This window comes from Embiotoca jacksoni, unplaced genomic scaffold (assembly GCF_022577435.1).
Source record: "Embiotoca jacksoni isolate LCO1_2020_lvr unplaced genomic scaffold, fEmbJac1.0.p SCAF_12, whole genome shotgun sequence".
Lineage (NCBI taxonomy): Eukaryota > Metazoa > Chordata > Actinopteri > Embiotocidae > Embiotoca > Embiotoca jacksoni.
The window spans coordinates 348,980-368,302 of NW_027185252.1; the positions used below are offsets into that span (position 1 = coordinate 348,980).

Consider the following 19,323-nt stretch of genomic DNA (forward strand, 5'->3'; position numbering starts at 1 on the left):
CATTATCAATCATACGTATAAATAAGTTCATTATTATGTTTATTTTTGGAGTTTATTGCCAATTTCTTTCTTTTTATTTGAAAATTAGAATTTTTCCAAAGTTTATTTACAATTGATTAACTGACTGATTATTTGCTCAATCGATGGATTCTTTGAGTTGTTTTTAAAATGTCACAAAATCCAGTAAAATGCAAAAAATATTGCTTCGGAAAAATAATGTTTTAAATTAAAATGACAGTAATCAAATACGTATAAAGGACCTGCAGTAAATTACTGAACTATTCCACAATATTAAGTTCAATTTTTAATTTTATGGTTTTACATACGTATTTATTAATGTGGTGAGTTTCTCCTTCACAGCTGAAATCATATAAATAATAAATTCGAACACTTCTGAGCTCTTTACTTTTCTCTTCTTTCAGTTAATGTAGCATCACAACTTTTTGTTTCCCAAACTCATCCTTCAAAGTACATTTTCATACCGTGTGTTATTCGTCTTGTTGAAAACCATCTCGGTTTGTGAGCCAACCTTTTGGTTCTCCTGTGAGGGTCACCGTCTGCAGCTCACATTCTCCCTCTGCTCTCCCGCCGGCTGCTTTCCATAGTCAGAGATACATACTGATGATTACTGCTCGGCGCATAATCGGCCAGAAATTTCTTCTTTTTTGTTGTTGTTGCGTAGAACAGGTGCCTCCTCCTCCCCCTCGAGCTAAATGTAGAAACAAAACCCATTAACATGTCTGTAGTGAAGTGGAACGGGCCGGGGAGAGTGGAGGGTAGATGAAGGTGCAGCGGGCATCTTGTTGTTTCCTCAGGTACACACACACACACACACACACACACACACACACACACACACACACACACACTTCGTGTCTCTGATACGAGTGTGTGTCTTCGTTTGTGTGTTTTTTAGTTTTAATGCCTCGTGTCTGTGTGTTTTTCTGGTCAGTGTTTGGACGTCATGCTGATGAAGGCCTCACCGTCTGCCTTTGTTCATCTGACATTTCCTCATTAATGAAGCTCGCCTGCCCTCCTCCCTCCCTCCTCCCCCCTCTCCCCTCTGACTCCCCCTCCCCCCCCACACACCACCACCACCACCAGCTGTTCGCTCTCCTCCTGCGCGTCTATCCAGCTCTCTACTTTGATCTCTGCTCCACCTTCCTCCTCCTCCTCCTCTTCCTCCTTTCATCCTTTTTTCCGACCTATTCTCTTCTATCTTTCTGCTTTTTTCCTTTTTTTTTTTTTTTTTTTTTTTTTCCTATTTGTCTTCATCCCCATCACTCTTTCTTTTTCCCTTCATCCTTTTGCTTTCTTCCTAAATCCCACATGGTTGTCAGTTTTCCCCAAAAAAAGAAAGCTTCACTTGCCATTTAAATCTGGAGTTCAGAAATTGAATCCTCTCATTCATACACGACTACTGTGATGCCCTGGAGCAGAGCATTTTAACCTCCCAGGTGGTCCTGGTAGATCTGCTCGGTGGCCGGCTGCGCTCCAACTGCACATGAATGACAACATGTTTCTGACTTGCGACAGGGAGTCCTGACAAAAACAAAAATAAATTGAAAAAGGACGCGAGATTAAAAGATCTTTTTCTGTTTTTTCTGTCTGTCTGCAGCAGCTGATGAGAGAACGACAGCAGATGGCCAGTCGTCCCTTCGCCTCGGTCGCCGTGGCGCTGGAGGTGGGCGGCGACCAAGAGGAGCTGCTACAGGTCAGAGCGGTGACGCAAAACATGGTGGAATAAACACAAACAAGAGAAGACACACAGAAACACACACACACAAAGGAAATCACAGCGTCGCAATGAGGACAGTCTTCATTTACAAACTCGTGAGACTGACAGGATGTCCACCCACTGACGGGTTGGTTGCGCAACAAGTTGCTTTCACTTTGTTTCAAGAAAAGTCAAACTTAAGGCCGGACAGATATCCGTCATGTCGGATGTAATCAGACAAAGAAACCACATATTTTTAAGAACGTGAAAGAGGCTGAAGAAAATCGATAACATGGGACAGAATCCAGTCATAATTATGTCTTTGCCTTGAAAAGAAAAGTGCACCGAGAACCTCTGAGTAACGTCTGTCGGGACTGGAAGTTAATGCAGTCACCATCCATCAGACCGGAGGAAGGTGGAGGAGAGTTCATGAAGGCAGTTGGGCATCATTGAGGCGTCCCTCAGCGCCGTGCACGGCCGAGTCAACCATCGACCTTCGTCGGTGCAGCGAGAGCGGCGGCGTGGCTTTATCATTGTTTCCCTGATTAGCCGTCAGCAAACACAAAAGGGTCGCCGTGGTTACATGGAGTGTTCAGAACGTGAACAATCAAACGCAGAATCCTCAAGCCGAGCGGGGAATACTCGTCGGCATCAGACAGAAAAGCTGAAGCTCAGAGCTCCTCCTGTGAGTGGAAGCAGCTCAGCCAGAAAGAGTCACGATGCAAATATGAACCCGAGCAGGAGCCAGCAGTGACGTTGATTTGGAGCAGGAAGTGACCATATTTGGACGAGCTGGGGGAGGAGCCAGCGGTGGATCTGACTCGATCTGATCGGAAACCTGACGATACCACGTCCCGCCCACTGATAGCTGTAACCTGACTGCACCACAGGCCTGTCAATCAAACAGACACGCCCCCAAAAACAGGTCTTCTTGAATCTTCTTTTCTAATGAATGAGGGATTATTTTCAGATGGACCTCCAGAAAACTAAGAAGAAGGAGTGACTTTAGCTAACAACACCGAGATAACTGATGGACACATTTTATTCACTTTGGATTTGATGAGAGAAGTTGAATGGGAGTCTATGGAGCCGGAGGCTTTTTGGAGCCGACCTCTAGTGGCACTCGCTGGTATTGCAGCTGAAGACACTTCTGGATCAGCATCATTTTTCAGACCCCGAAACTACGTATTTATTTTTTAACGACCCAGCTAAAGAGTGACCGTGATTGATTGAGCTGATCTAAGCAAAATCATTCAAATAGTGAACATTTTTCTTTATCATGTCGGGCTTAGATTATCACTTCAACATCTATATTTGTCCAGAGGATAAAATACATTACGCTACACGGCTAAGCTAGCTGGTGAATAAGCTTTTAAGCTGCTCAATGTGTCATTCATAGAGATCCTCACTGTGTGTGTGTGTGTGTGTGTGTGTGTGTGTGTGTGTGTGTGTGTGTGTGTGTGTGTGTGTGTGTGTGTGGCATCGGGATGATTGAAAGCACGTAACACCCGAGTGTCTCTGTGATGTCGGAGGAACCCTCGGGCTTGAGGGTTTCGCAAGAAAACAAGAGGACATGAAATCGTCTTCATGAACCTTATGCCAAGCAGACGTAGACAAACACAGCTCACCTCGTCTCACGGTGTGTGTGTGTGTGTGTGTGTGTGTGTGTGTGTGTGTGTGTGTGTGTGTGTGTGTGTGTGTGTGTGTGTGTGTGTGTGTGTGTGTGTGTGTGTGTGTAGTGGGGGGAGGGGGGAGGGATTGCAGCTGGTTTCAATAGGTTTTCATGCAGCTGTCCTCTGTGATCCTCCAGCCTCACCTTCATGTACCCGCCTGAAGGGCCCTCCAGGGGCAGCGTGGGCCCTCAGAGAGGCGGCCGGTCCCGCTGCTCATATCGGCTTCTTGTACACAGACATTGCAGAGAACAAGACATGACAGAGGTACTCTAAAAAATTAAAAAATAAATAAATAAATCAGGTGTGTCCTTGTCTTAAAGGACGAGTGGCGTCACCTCTGTTGTGTGACTCAGAGTTTGGATAAACAGGAGAGGACGTCAGCTGTGGAGTGATGGCGACTGTGAGGCAGAGACATGAGGATGTGGAGACAACCCGTCTCGGTTGTGGTTTTGTGGAGGTGTATCGGTTTGTACAGAATCTCATTGGCTATACCAAGCGTCAATCATCGCCGAGGTGTCCTCCGATTGGCTGGATTTGACACCGCCACTCAAGACAGACTCTGATTGGCTATTGTAGGCTGTGGACAGGATACGGAAGCCCCTATTGGCTCAGTGAGATGTCAATCAACCTTGCAGTGTAAAGGTGCTTCCTGACTTTACTGCAAATTATGTAGAAAATGAATAACGCCTGCTGGGAAGTTTCAAATGATGCAGCAGCGGACGGTGTGTATTATGGATGTAATGATGTGTTTTGGACTAAACACTTGGCTGGATTGGATTCACTCTGCCTTTGCTGACTTAACCAGACCACTTGTTGTCAGATCATTGCTGGACTGAGACTTTATAGATACCGTATATGAATACTGTTGTTGGTGGTCTGACAAAGATGTTTACTGCTCCTGCTGTAATTGTATCTGGACACGGTTCATTTCAATCCAACCACAAGAAAAGATTGATTTGACTCGAAAAATTGATTTTTTTTTTTTTTTTTTTTTTTTTTTTTTAAACCCAGTCCTGCTGGAGGGGACGTTAACCTTGAAGTTAGTTTTCACGTGAGCTCAGTTTGCTTCATAAAGCAGCAGTCGGCTTTATGTTTGAATGTGAAGTCTGAACATATGGAGGCAACATGTTGCTGAAGGCTTCTTCACAATAATTCACAGCACCGTTCTCGTATGTCCTCGTGAACCACCAGTCTGCTTCACAGAAGACAAATGTGTCTCCAGCGGTTTGGGTCATCCTATAGTTGCAATTTGTTTAACGATAGATTATCTCATTACACGCAGAGCAGCAAAGTGGAACAAGGTAATTTGAATGACCTTGCCTGGTTGTGACGCGTTCCAACAAATTAATAATCCTGATAGCCGCAGTGCATTATGGGAAGTGAACTCTTACACCCCCCTCGAGCCGTCTCCGTGGCCCCGCCTGCAGCCCGATGGAGCCCAGTGACAGATGTTGCAAGAGATTTGATGCCTGCGAGAGGTCAAGTGGTCAGAATGAAAAGCAAAGAGAACAACACGAGTCATTCATCAAACCGCGTGATGCAAACAAACATGCAGCGAGAGATTTGCTGGATATCGAACACGGCAGAGTCTTCGAATGAGACTGACATTTTGAACTTTGTGTAAAACTAAGAATAATAATATACTAACACCGTGTACCCGAGCAGAAATCCACCTAATTTGTGTAGTCGCTGTACAGAAATCTCGTACTCAGCTGACCTGCTGGAATAAGTTTCCCTTCTTTTAAGATGATCCTGATGATATACATCGATTTAAACATTCACAGTGTGAGGAAAACATTTTTCTTTTGGATCTTGAGTCTCATATTATTGTTATTTCTGCCCACTCTGCCTTCCGTTAACACAAAGTCCGCCTCCGCTCGTCTCCACTCGGTGTTCGGGGGTTTCGTCTCCTCGCACAGTTTGAGCTGAAGGTTATGGAGACGAAGGAGTATGGCGGGCGGTCTGCGCCTGATGCTTAATAATTAGTTCCAGCTTTGTTTCGACCAGGTTGGACTGTTCTTAGTTGGGTTTTTGGAAACCTCAGGAGTACCTTCCCTTATCGCTGCCTCTGCCTGGTTTCCATTCTGTTCTTGAAGGTGAGAGACAATGGGCCAGAACGCTATCTTCACACCGAGGTTAATTACACAACATCTGGTTCATAGACGAGCATGCAGCTTAGCATAATTGTGTAATTAATGAGGGAAAGGGAAACATTTCCGTCCGGCCCTGCTACTTTATGTCGTCCTGCTTGTCCAGAGCAGCCGAGTGCAGAGCAACAGATAGAGTCATCATCGCCCCATTTCATGGTGTTTAGACAGCGAGGAGCGCTCCGCCTGTTGTTGCCGCACTCAGGTAGTGATTCGGTGTGTATAGGAGAGGGTGGGAAAGTGTGCGTGGATAAACCGATTAAGATATAATTGCATGGAAAGAAGTGTGATGGCGGATAAACGCATCAACGGTGGCTGAGCTGTGCTTCGCATGTTTTCTTTATCTGAATTTCCATTATACACATTGTATGTTCGTTCTTCCATCACCTTCTCAGATAGTTTGCCTTTCATGCTGTTATTTTTTTCCATTATCATCCTGTGTTATTTCAGCCCGAGCAGCAGGCTTGTCAGCGTGCATTCAGTCTAATCAGTAGGTCTGCTTGTAATCAACACGCATGTATTTAACGGGATGATTTATTGGCTGATATTTTGGCACCGACTCAAACTCAGCCGACCGTGTAATGTGAAGCTGGAGTCGAACCCGTGCGAACGGGGCATCTGAGCCCGACCTGGTGCAGTCGGGACTGCTTTGGTGCAAAGTGGAGGCCTGTTAGAGGAGGTACGGGCCCCCTTCATAACCTCTGGCTTTTTAATCTGGAAATTAATACATTTGTGAAATCATACGAGGTGAAATCAAAAAGTTCTGTTGTAAATCTGGCGAGTAGGGAGGTGAGGAGATGCAGTTGTGAGAAATTTGTGCCACGGCGCTGCAGTCCAGATGTTCTGCAGAAAATGTTTTCCCCTCAGACACCTCCGAAGGTCCCAGTGAAACTCGGTGTTGACAGTCTGATCCTGGGGGACGAATTCAAGGGTGCACAACCCCAATTTACAAATATCAGAAGTAGCACTCAGGTTTTTATTAGGAGTTACACATCGTTGTTTAAAAAAAGAAGATAATTTACTCGTGATGGTAGCGCAAATATTTTTGACAATATTTAAATGTTGTCTACATGTCACTTATCAACAACAGCAAGTGTGTTTTGAAAGCAGTCACAGCAATGTTAAGCATATTATTGTTAATTTTTTGGGACTGGAATTACAAAGATTAAGTCTTTGATGTCTTTGCAAAGATTTTACAAACACACTGATCACCTCCCTACAAACCTCTCCATGAAAATCATAATTTGAACTTTCCTTTCTAACATAATTTGGAAAGAAAAGTCAGTATCACGTAATTTCCAGAAAACATTGCTGACATAAATCTGTGCACACAAACTTTGTCCTTCACTGCCCACCCGGTATCTGAGTCACGATTTATGTTCTCTTCAACCGCTCCATGTTGCCATATGGGTAAATACTGCGTCTTCCACAACACCATCCCCTGAGTGTTCCTCTCGAGTTTCCTTTCAGAGGCTGCAGTCTTCAGCATCTGTGTTCAAAATAAACCACAAGTCTTTTATTCTCTCGCGTCTGCAGGAACAAACAGTTTTTTGCGATCCATCACACTGCTGTATAAACTCATGTGGACGCAGGGTGTGCTCAGACTTCCCAGGACACTTCAAGGATGAACTTAAAATGCTCTCCAGGTGGTTTTCGTTCAAAAACATATTTTCGGTCCTCTGAAGACGTGCAATTATAGGTACTCTTTCAACAAGGGCCTTCTATCATTTTTGAAATGTTCGCACGTTCAGGTGTCTGCGCTTGGTTAATGTTTTTTAATGATAGAGGCTGAGTGTCGTAGCTGGAGATGTTTTTTTTCTTTTATCCTTTAAAGACTACCAATTATACTCTTCATACAAAAGGGGAAAAAAACCCACATTGAGCATAACTGTATCAGCGTTGTAAGAAGAAACTTTTCACAGAGCCAGGTGTCTCGGATGGGTTAATTCTACAAACTACACGTGTCACTGCTGGGAGGAGATGCACTGGTTTGTGCAATTTGACCCAAACTCTTTTATAGTCATGGTTCTGTTTCCAGGGGGGATGAAAAACCCAAACTTCAAACTAACAAGAAAAACAGAAACCATTTGTTGTTTTTAAAGGCGTGGCTTGGGTTAGTTGGTCGTGAGGGTGTGTGGACGTCTGTTTTTCTTGGACCAACAGAAAGCTGATCTTAAATCAGTATATCAGTATTTTACTGTTATTTTAAGGGCGTATTAATAAGATTCACTTGCAGCGTTTGCACTCTGCTCGATCCGCGTACGGAGACACGCAGCAGCGCACAAACATGCAAAAGATTACAAATGTAACGTGAACGATTATTACTGTGAACATCAATCTGCACACGAGCAGTTTCCTCTTTCCTTCTGTAAATCCTCCATTATAATAGCGATGTACCACGGTGGAAGCACATCTGACTGTACAGGGGAACGGGAGACGATGCTAACGTTGTGTTAGCCACCGGTTGGTTCTGTGTTCAGTTAACTTTGTGTTTTTATTGACCGACACCGGGACCATTAATTAACCCACAAAAACAGATGCTGGAAAAAAAAGAAAAGTGTTGTCTCATAACTAGCGCCTATTTATATCTGGGACATTGCAGTACTATATATCCATATGATTATGGGATGTCTTGCCTGCACCACCACCTAAGTACAACCCTCCTCCCCCTCCATATGTTAAATAGCAGCCGCATCGCTGGCTCTACGGGCCTGTTTACCACCTTCCTCGGCTCCCCAACGCCGATCGCAGCTTTACAGCGTGTCATAGCTGCATTACGGAACACAGGCGGACCATCAGCATAAATCGATGTCTCCACTGCCTCCATAAAGCACCGCCGCGACGTCGTAAAGCTGATGAGCCCGCAGCCACGAGCATCTGCACGCCTCCACCCGCATAGAGCAAGCCCCCCCCACAACTCCCCCCCCCCCCCCACTACACAGACACACACACACACACACCTCCGCCACTGATTAACGACACTCTCCCGTTTTCATAATGCCATTTAAAGCAAAAAGAATGAATCAATTTCATATTTTATGTTTTAATGTGGCGTGTTTATTCTTCAATTGCGCGGGATTTAATATGTCTTGAGGAAGGAGGGCTGGGTGGGACAGGGCGGATGGATGGAGGGAGGGAGGGAGAGAGGGAGGGAGGGAGGGAGAGAGGGAGGGAGAGAGGAAGGGAGAGAGGGAGGGAGAGAGAGAGGGAGGGAGAGAGGGAGAGAGAGAGGGAGAGAGGGAGAGAGGGAGGGAGGGAGAGAGGAAGGGAGGGAGGGAGAGAGAGAGGGAGGGAGGGAGAGAGAGAGAGAGGGAGGGAGGGAGGGAGAGAGGGAGGGAATGACAGGGCAAAGAGGCAGATAAAGAATATTTATGACACCTGGGAGTAATGTGTTTGGTAGGAAAAAAATACGCAGCTAAATACTGTACACACACACACACACACACACACACACACACACACACACACACACACACACACACCACTGCAAGGGGTTATCGAACAACACAAAGGCTTCTATCAGGCGGAAAATAAATGAGAAAAGGTGCATGACAAACACACACAGACACACTCATTTGCATTCATCTTAGGACAATTGTACGTTCCTTTGGTTTGATTTGGCTTTCCACTCACCTGTGGCTCTTTGTGTGTGTGTGTGTGTGTGTGTGTGTGTGTGTGTGTGTGTGTGTGTGTGTGTGTGTGTGTGTGTGTGTGTGTTTGTGTGTGTGTGTGTGTGTGTGTGTGTGTGTGTCGCATGACCGTATGACCGTACACACACACATGCAGCTCCATTATTAACTCAATAACTCACACCTCTGTCAACACTAACGAGGCTAAAACAAACCCATTCCTCTTCATGTTCTGTTTACGCTTTTTTTTTTTTCTTCTTTTTATGATCGCGCAGATTTAGAAAAAGTGTCGGACATGATATATTTTCACCGGCTGGAGGAGGAGAAGCACCTGCAGCCGCTTCAGCTGAGCAAACTCAGCCTCTGTTTAGCTTTTTCTTTCTCTCCGTGTCTCTCAGATATATTTCACAAATGTTTTTCCAGCCACAAATTTTACCACTTTTTGCCGTTTAAAAAAAATGATTGTAGGATGAAGAGGCAGTTATAGTGAAGTTATAACACTTGTTGACACCACCGCTGAAAACTTACTTTGCTTAAACACTCAAAGTTATTGTTTTCAGCTGTCATTGTTTTTTTTGTTTTTATTTGAACTTTTAACGACTTATGACCCTTTTTTTCTGCGCTTCTTCTTTTTCTTTTTTCTGATTTGTTTTAAATGTCTGGCAGCTCGATGAACTTCAGGAACTTTCCAGTTGAAAATTGAACTCAGACATTAACATTAAACCGAGGCAGTCGTCACAAAAACCCAGCCGGGCCACGTCGACTGCTTTAATGACGGAAATATCCGGGTAGATGTCTGGATCTGAACCCCCCCTATCAACCCTCCCCCCCTATCAACCCTCCCCCCCCTCTCCCCCTCCCCCGCCCCCCCTTCCCCAGTGGCAGACATTTAAAAGAGCACGATAAATGTCTCGTGTCTGTGGAAGTCTGTAATCGGAGGGTCGAGCATGCGGAGCGACTCCGCTGAGTGTCGGAGAGGAGGCGGCGCCGGCGGAGCAGAGGTCGGACTGACTGACGGATCTATAAAGTTGCATTGGACACACCGTGAAGTGTATTAACGCAGCGGTGCAGTTTGTTTGGTTTTGCCGGCAGGCGTTTTTTTTGTTTTTGTTTGGTACTTTAAAAACCCCTTTCAACAAGCAGCAGGCCCGCGGTGGGTCGGGTCAACGCCACATCACGCCGGCCGCTGAGAGACAAGTTAACACAACAACTTTTTCAATTCTATTCAAGATCCCAAACAGACTTTTCACGGAGAAAAATACCAAACATGTCAGGCTGAAATGTAGATAAAAGGATTTTCTTTTTCGACTGTAAATATTCGCTTCATTCCACATTAGAAATCCAGAACATCAGATCCTCCATTTATTTCAAGTGAATACTCCCCAGCAGGTTTTATCTGTTCCTGTGGGATGTGGAGATACTGTTTGTATGTTGAACAGTTTGTTCACACTCATTTCTTTACTGTACTTCCTATTAGAACTTCATGTTAAATATTTAACCAGTGAATCTGTGCTTGAACAACATGTTTACTAATTTGTCGGCCGGTTTACACTTCAAGTGAATCCAGTTTTGTTGTTAAAAATGACCCGTGATATAACTTCTGTTTATGAAATATTGTTCTTTTTTTTTTTTTTTTTTTTTAATTGGCTATCATTAAATCACTTTCACTGTTGTCACGATATCCTCGTCGTCAGCCAGAAGTGTGTTTAATTAACCGTATACCGACACAGTGATGGAAGAGCAGGAAGCATCTTCGAGTATCAATGAGGCACTTGAACAGCCTGATTTAGTGTCAACTCTCGAGGAACCGAACCCAGCGGGTTGAGTTTCCGGTACCAGTTTCCTGAGTTGAATACATGGTGTGATTTTGCACTCTGTGCTCTGATATCTGAACTCTCCGATCGCACCTCGTACGCGTTTGAAGTCAGATGTAAAAGGCCTCGTGATTTCCTGCACGTCTGTTGAGCAGATCCTGAAGAGAAAAATAAAAGAAATACAAAGTGGATTCAGATCTGTCAGACGAGGTGAGAAGCTGCCGTGGTTTCAACTTCCTCCTGTGCGGTCGAGGATTTACCTCCAAACAGCAGGTGGGGACCGACATCTATCCGAGGAGGCTCACGGAGACCAATAAAAATGTGTCTGTTAACGTTTTATGACCCGGCCTCTATCTTAAATTTGGGAGTTTTGGTTTTTTTGCAGTTTACTTTTCTCTTCGGTCCCTGGTTGTTGTTTTTTTAACAACTTTTATCAGTCAGAGACACATTTTTCTCCTCAACTTTATAGAGCGTCTTTGCCCTTTTTCGCCGTATTTCACTGCACGGACCCTCCACATATTTGAGAGAGAGCAAAACAGATGTTTCATTTGATCTTTGACCAAACTTTATGAAACTGTGTTGTATTTTCGGCCTATGCTCTCTTGAACTGACACTATCCACAGCGGCGCTGCTATCACAGTTTTTCAGATGTCCGTCAGTAAAGACTCCGTGTCCCTCCTTCACTACTATTTTTCCCCGGGTCAGACGAGTCCTGTAAATGACCAGGACTTAGTTTCTTTTATTTTAACTGCAAGGAACACCAACTTGACAAATAACGTGAGGCTTATAAATCTCTGTTCGTTTGAAATAGTTTATAAAATTTGATTTGATTTGTTCTTCTTTGGGATTTTAGAGCAAGTTTACGGTCTCGATAAGCAGCTCCAGTTAAAAGTACAAACCTGTTTCCCAAAAAGTTGGGACGCTGTGTAAAATGTAAATAAAAACAAAATGGAGTGATTTGCAAACCATGTAAACACACATTTTATTGCAAATTGACCAAAGACAACATATCAAATGTTAAAACTGAGAAGTTGTATTGTTTTATAAAAAATATTTGCTCATTTAGAATTTGATGCCAGCAACCGGTTTCAAAACAGTTGGGGTCATGTTTTGCATCACCTGTTCTTTTTACAACACTCTGTAAATGTGTGGGAACTGAGGAGAGATCAGTTGCTGGAGTTTTGAAAGTGAAATGTTGTCCCATTGTTGCCTGATATAGGATTTCAGCTGATCAACAGTTCAAGGGTCTCCTTTGGCAAGCTACCCATACCACGTTCAGTGATACCACGTTCAGTGATGCTCGCTTGCAACTGTGCACAGACAACAAGCCGGGTGGTCCCTCTCCTCTTTAACCCGGTGGACGGCAGCGTCCACGATATCCAAAAAGAATCAAACAAATTTTCATTCGTCAGACCGCAGGACAGTTTTCCACTTCGCCTCGGTCCGTCCTAAATGCGCTCGGCCGTGTAGAGCTTTATATTTGCATTCTTGCGTAATTAAACAACAAGTCACACGAGGTCCTCCAGCTTTGCGTATAAAATAGTTTTTTCCCTCCTTTACTGCAAATCTTTTCCTCTTTCTCTTCTCTCTCTTTCTCTTTCTCTCTCTCTCTCTCTCTCCTCATTAATCCACCTCCTCCTCTCCCTCCTTCTTCTTCTGCCTGACTCTGTCCATCACGTAGTTTAGTGCCAGTTTCAGGTTCAGCTGACTAAGCAGGAGCTCCTATTATGTACTGAACACTCTGCCAGTGAATACACTGTGTGTGTGTGTGTGTGTGTGTGTGTGTGTGTGTGTGTGTGTGTGTGTGTGTGTGTGTGTGTGTGTGTGTGTGTGTGTGTGTGTCCTTGCCAGCATCAGTTCTGATAAAAGCATGTGTATTAAAGAGGTACAAACATGCAGTAAATCTGAATCCATGCTGATGTGTGTGTGACAGCTGATGGGTGAAGACAGTAGAAGTGATTTGGGGACTGAGGGAACGTTTCTATATTACAGAACAGAGAGTTGTACCCTACATTTTTGCTGCTTTTTCTTTTACGCTCACACGGGAAAACTTTGGGAGGTTTTGGCCCTTTATTAAATTTCTCCGAGTTTTACCCACAAGACACTCAAACTTATCAAATTCTTCCTGAACAGCTGCTGTATACAAGAACAAATAACTTTTTGGTTTCCTCAGAGGAACTCCGTCAGAACGTTTAGCTGCTGTCAGATCTCATCTTTACTCGTGATCAGACTCCGTGTCACGAGGAGAAAAGTTTCTGATGAAAACTTCATTCCTCCGAAGATGGCCTTTAAGGATCAAACAGGAGTTAAAGGGAACTTACTGATCTGTGAAGGCAACCGCCGACTCACTGTGATGGTTTTTAATTAGAAACCAGGAGCTACGAGAGTTACTTAGTTTGTGACCCAACTTCCCTCCGCATCAAACAGTTATCTACAATTTGTAAGAATCAATTATTTAAATCACAGAAAACAAATCACAGACATTCATCATTTTACAGTTTACTGGACATCAAGTTGTTTGTAGGTTTTATTATAGTTTGTTAATAAACGTATGATATATGAATATGATATTAAAATGAAGGGTCCAGCAGAATATTCGAATTGTCGTTAATATATAAAAAAAAATAGTTCTTACTTACTCTGTTTTTACCGGCGCCTGGTTGTAATGCGTTTCTCCCGTCAGAAGGTGGCGGTAATGCACCAAAAAGCTGTTTGACAACTGCCATTAAAAAAACCATTAGAATAAGAGGAAGCTGCGTTGCTAGGAGATTAGCGACTCGGTGCAAACAACATAAACATGCAAAGATGACTACATCCGCCACAGTTACGCACCGAGCAGACGGTCCAGCCATCGGTCAATATTCAGACGAAGTGAGTTTGATGTTGGACGCATTTCAAAGATGAAACTGAAGCTTGTAACGTTGAGAAACTCTCGTCTCGACCAACCACGAATGAGCGTCGGATATTTCAAACCTTTAAAGCTCCTGGGAAACTCAAACTGGACTTCTTTGATTGTGTTTTTTTTTGTCCTCCTTTGTACAACACGTCCTCTCATGCAGGTACAGTTACGTACGTCAAAAAATATCTATAAAAAAGTGAGAAATGTTCAGTGTGCTTCAATCCAACTGGGCCTCTTTAAGTCTTCAGATGTGTCGTCCAACCGTATAAATTCTCCAATTTAGCGTGATGAATTGCACAAATGGAGGATTATGGAGCGCACTTCCAAAGAGTCTCTCTTTGAAGGCGTTTGTGATACACACACAAAAACAACAACACTGAAGCAGACGTGTGAGGAGCAAAAAAACGCTCTGAAATAGGAGCTTAAATCTTTCTCACCTTCTGACACGGAACCAACTTCTCCGTGAAGTCGGACGTCCGTCTGCTTTTAAACGTGATAAAAACATTGTTGGATGTTTTTTTTGCACTTTGACTACCATCAGTTTGAACAGTGACGATCCCGCTCGGCCTCGCTGACCTGTCACATCCTCAAAATGGACGAAAACAAAACCCAACTTTTTATTTTTTGTCTTTAAATCTCTGACGACGTCTGGATGTGTTCGTATGTCTGCTGAGAGCTGGCAGCCATGTTCTTTATCAGTAGTTTGGTTCCTCCTACTGACGAGTGTCTCTGTGTTCTCGTCTTTCCTCCGTGATCGATCTCTCCTCCACCCGACCCCCACCTTCCTCCCCCCTTCCTCCTCTGCAGTCTGTCAATACTGAGTTTAGAGGAAAAAACATTTTCAGGAACGATGATGGTCTTTGGAGCGTCGTTATGTGGGTTCACGTGCACGTGTGCACATTTGTACAGTGCATTTATGTGTGTGTGTGTGTGTGTGTGTGTGTGTGTGTGTGTGTGTGTGTATGTGTGTGTGTGTGTGTGTGTGTGAGAGAGAGTGTGTGTGTGTGTCTCTAAGCTGCTCCCCTATGGACGCCACTACACATCCTCAGCAGTCAGAAAACACATTAATCTTTCCAGCACTAATAGTGAGAAGAGAGGAGTGTGTGTGTGTGTGTGTGTGTGTGTGTGTGTGTGTGTGTGTGTGTGTGTGTGTGTGTGTGTGTGTGTGTGTGTGTGTGTGTGTGTGTGTGTGTTGTTGTTGTGCGGCCGAATTTGGGTTAAAACCCATATTTATGAGGACAAACACACACTGTGAGGACATTTAGGCTGATCCTTCCAGCCTTAATGAGTCCCTCCAGGAAATCTTACGATCGTCATGATTAACACAAATTAAAGCAATTCTCCGCAATATTTGAGGAAGCTTAAATTTTTGTCTAATTCCAGTGATTTTTCCACAAAAAACAATCGACAAGAGAAGTATTACGACATAAAGTATTCTTTTCAAAAGAATTAACAAAAATAACCAATAAATCGTTTTGTTTTTTTACTTTGAGCCGTGTGGTTTAGACTCAGGTTTTAGATTAGGATTAAGATAAGAAGCTAAGGAAAGCCTAATGTCTGCACAAAGACAAGTGATTGTGTGTGTGTGTGTGTGTGTGTGTGTGTGTGTGTGTGTGTGTGTGTGTGTGTGTGGAGGAGGGCAGTGAATAAAAGATATGCTCCACCTCTAATATTAAGAAGAGGCAAAAAAAAAAGAAAGAAGAAGAAGTGTGTCTTTCATGAGGCATTAGAGAGATGATTAATTTGCGGGTGTCGGTGATGGAGGGATTGAACGGGGGGGGGGGGGGGTGTTAAGGAGTGTGTGTGGGGGGGGGGGGGGGCTTCTGTCCTCCAGCAGTAATAGGATTGTTCGCTCACTGACGTGCTGATTAAAATGGAAATTCAACTCAACTCCCGACACACACACGCACACACACGCGCACACACACACACACACACACACACACACACACACACACACACACACACACACACACACACATACACACACACACACACCCATGTGCTCAATATGCAGGTGTGTAGAGAAGGATGCGACCCGGTGTCCCGCAAACCGAGGAACGCGAGACGAGAAATAACAGACAAGAAATAAAACCAAGAGAGGAGCGATGAAGCTGAGGAGGAGACGGAGGAGATGAACGGAGGAGGAGACGGAGGAGGAGACGGGACGAAGGAAGGAAGGAGAGGTGGAGGAGGAAAGTTGGAGTTCACTCAGGTTCAGAAAGTCTCCGAAATGTTTCATGAACACTGAAGAGGAAACTGAACGTTTGAGCTGCGTTCACAAGAACAGATTTAGCAGCTGATTAACCGGAAACTCGTTTTTCCTCCTCCTCCTCGTTTCTCCTCTTTCTCCTCGTTTCTCCTCTTTCTCCTCGTTTCTCCTCTTCCTCCTCGTTTCTCCTCCTCCTCCTCATTTCTCCTCTTCCTCCTCCTTATTTCTCCTCTTCCTCCTCGTTTCTCCTCCTGTTTTCTCCTTTTCTCCTCCTCTTTTCTCCTTCTCCTCCTCCTCTTTTCTCCTTCTCCTCTTTTCTCCTCTTCCTCCTCTTTTCTCCTCCTCCTCCTCTTTTCTCCTCTTCCTCCTCATTTCTCCTCTTCCTCCTCCTCTTTTCTCCTCCTCTTCCTCCTCCTCTCGTCTCCGCGGCGTCTCCTCATGTTTCCTCCCTCCGACTGTTCTTCTGACCTTCTAAGCTTCTTTTCTCGTCCTCCTCTTCTCCTCCTGCTTCTCACTCTTTCATCTCCTCGTTTCCTCTCCTCTCTCCTCCTCTTGTTTTGTGTCCTTGTGTTTTGTTTCATCTCATCTCTCCGTTTCTCTGCTCGTCCATGTTTCCTTTCCTCTCCTTCCCTTTTCACCTCCTTCTTTTTATCTCCTTGTCTCCTCTCCTCGCCTCCTTGCTTCTCCTCTGCTCTCTTTTTTCTTTCACCTCGTTTTCTTTTTTCCATTTATCTCCTTTTTTTCAATCCTTGCTTGCTTCCTCCCTTATGTCCTCGTTCCTTCTCTCGTCCTCTCATCCTTCCTCCTTTCCTTTCCCCCGTCTCCTCCTCCTCGTCTCCTCCCCTGTTTCCTCTTCCTCCTCCTCCTCCTCCTCCTCGCCGCTCCGTGTCAGCGCGTTCGTACCTTTGAGAGGACGGCCTGCAGGAAGCTGTCACCAAGACACAACAGCTTCTTTCTGTTTACTCGTTTACAACAAAGTGTTTACGAGACACGAAGCTCAGCTTTTATGGAGAGGAGAAGAAAAGAGGAGGAGGAGGAAGAGGAGAAGAAAGGAGGAGGAGGAGGAGGAGGAGGAGGAGGGCCGGCGTGTCTCCTGTTGGATCTCTCTGATTACAGGGATAAAGATACCACTTTGTGCCGGAAAATCTCCTCTCACTCTCAGAGCTCCGGGGGATTTTCGTTTTTTGTTTTTTTTCTTTCTTAGAAATACCTCAAACATGTTGCGTCTCCGCCGGCTAACGGCTGAATCCAAACCAAAATGCAAACTGCTCTTTTTTGTTTTTTATTCTTCTGTTCATTAAAGGAAATAGTCCGGTTGTTGTTCGTTTTTTTTTTTTTTTTTTTTTAGCAAATTGCATTTTCCTTTTCAAAAGTCTCCTCACAACAAACTAACGCTGCGTTCAAATGTCGGTCGTATTCAGGAGTTGTGACGTCTTTTGCTGACGTTTACAGAAAGGTCAGAGGTCGTGGAAGTTCATGTTCGGTTGGACGCTCAGATAATATCTTGTCATTTTAAATCAAGTAGCGTTTGTCTCCATAACTTAGATAACGGCCTCATCTTCTCCCCTCTGTGACGTCGTATTCGCTCCATCACGTGACTACTTTCTGAATCCATCTTTCATTTTTGCGCCGTGTTTCAACGCGAGCTTCTAACAAACGAGAAAATAACCGATTTTGCCCCTTTTTTAAACTTCCTCCGGAGAAACACGGCCGACGCGAGACGTTAATCTGCGTGAAACAATCACTGATCATCATTTGTGCGAACACCTGCAGACTGTCATCCCTGTGTGGCACGTAATTGCTTGTCCGTGGTCTGTCGAGGTCAAAGTCATTGACTTTGTCTCCGACTGTTTGTGACGTGGCTCCCTGCTGCAGCTGTCTGCATCTGGGAGGTGAAACACGACAAAACATCTCTTCAACGCCGGATCAGAACACAGACGGTACGACAGGACTGCCGTATGTGTTGATGCTTAAAGTTTAAAGTATATTCATTTTTTTACTCCGACTGATCAATATGTGTCTAATTAAAACAAAATCAGGCCGAAAACATCGCGGAGGAAACATCTGAGTTGCGTCTCTCCCTCCATTCAGGTACCTCAGAGGATCTTAAGCCCCAAATTGTGGACCTGATCTGAAACAAACCTTCTCGAAACTGACGTGAATATCATTTTTCCAGGACTTATTTTACTTTCATGCAGAAGGATCCTAAATTCAGCTTTAAGTACCTTTTTAAGAAATCATCCTGCTAAAACATGTTCCAAACCTAAAGTAGAAATATCCCGTGGATAAGCACGTCAAATGCTCTCTCCACACCGACACACACACACACACACACACCGACACACACACACACACACCGACACACACACACACACACACACACACACACACACACACACACACACACACACACACACACACACACACACACACACACTCACACACACACACACACTCACACACACACACTATCTGTCCGGCTCCCTGATCAGCACCGTTTCTTCTCAATCCTGCGGACTCCCCGGAGAGAGCAGCGACAGACACAGACAGAGAGAGAGAGAGAGCAGGAAATGAAAGGAAAAAAGGAGGTTTGAGGTGGACGGAGGATTGGACAAGACAATTTTCTGCCCCGCGGGGGTGGACATGCATGGGCGGCCTAATCGGCTAAGGAGGGCGCGGCGGGGGGGTGCACTCTCCACACCTCAGGGGTCAGAGAGCGAGGCTTTGTGTATCTGTGTGGTCCCATGTGTAGACCGATCTGAGATGTGTTCGACCCGAGGAGGGAGGGGGTGTGGTGGGGGGGGTGGGTGGGTGGGGGGGGGGTCAGAGCCCCTCGGCCCGGCATCGAGCCTTTTGTGTCACTTTAAAGGCACTTAAAATGCCACCAGGGAGGATGATGAAGAGGAAGAGTGGAAGAAGAAGGAACGAGGGTAGAAGTGATAAATCACGACTTTAAATAACCTTCAGACATTTTTTTTCGTCTCTTAATTAAATTCCTCAGCAGTCGACTCAATCTTGCGGACTGAAAGACTTGTTTCATTTCAAAATCCGACTTCAGCCAAGTGCAGATGAAGTAAGTGTTCGTTGAACCGGCTTCACCCACGGGAGCTTATTTGTGTGGACTTTCGATAGCCAAGTATCGGAGAATACATTTTATGGTAATCAGTTTTGTTCGAGGCTCAAAGATGTTATAATTCCTGGACTGCTTTTACGTCATTGAATTAAGTTTGGA

The 19,323-nt window shown here is 44.7% G+C and overlaps 1 protein-coding gene across 1 annotated transcript in view; it reads left to right on the forward strand.

Moving 5' to 3' along the window:
* atrnl1a (attractin-like 1a) overlaps positions 1–19,323 on the forward strand; it is a 197,228-nt gene that overhangs the window by 156,231 nt on the left and 21,674 nt on the right. Inside the window, 1 exon segment of the mRNA XM_069144142.1 lies at positions 1,619–1,714. Coding sequence (XP_069000243.1) covers positions 1,619–1,714 — 96 coding nt within the window.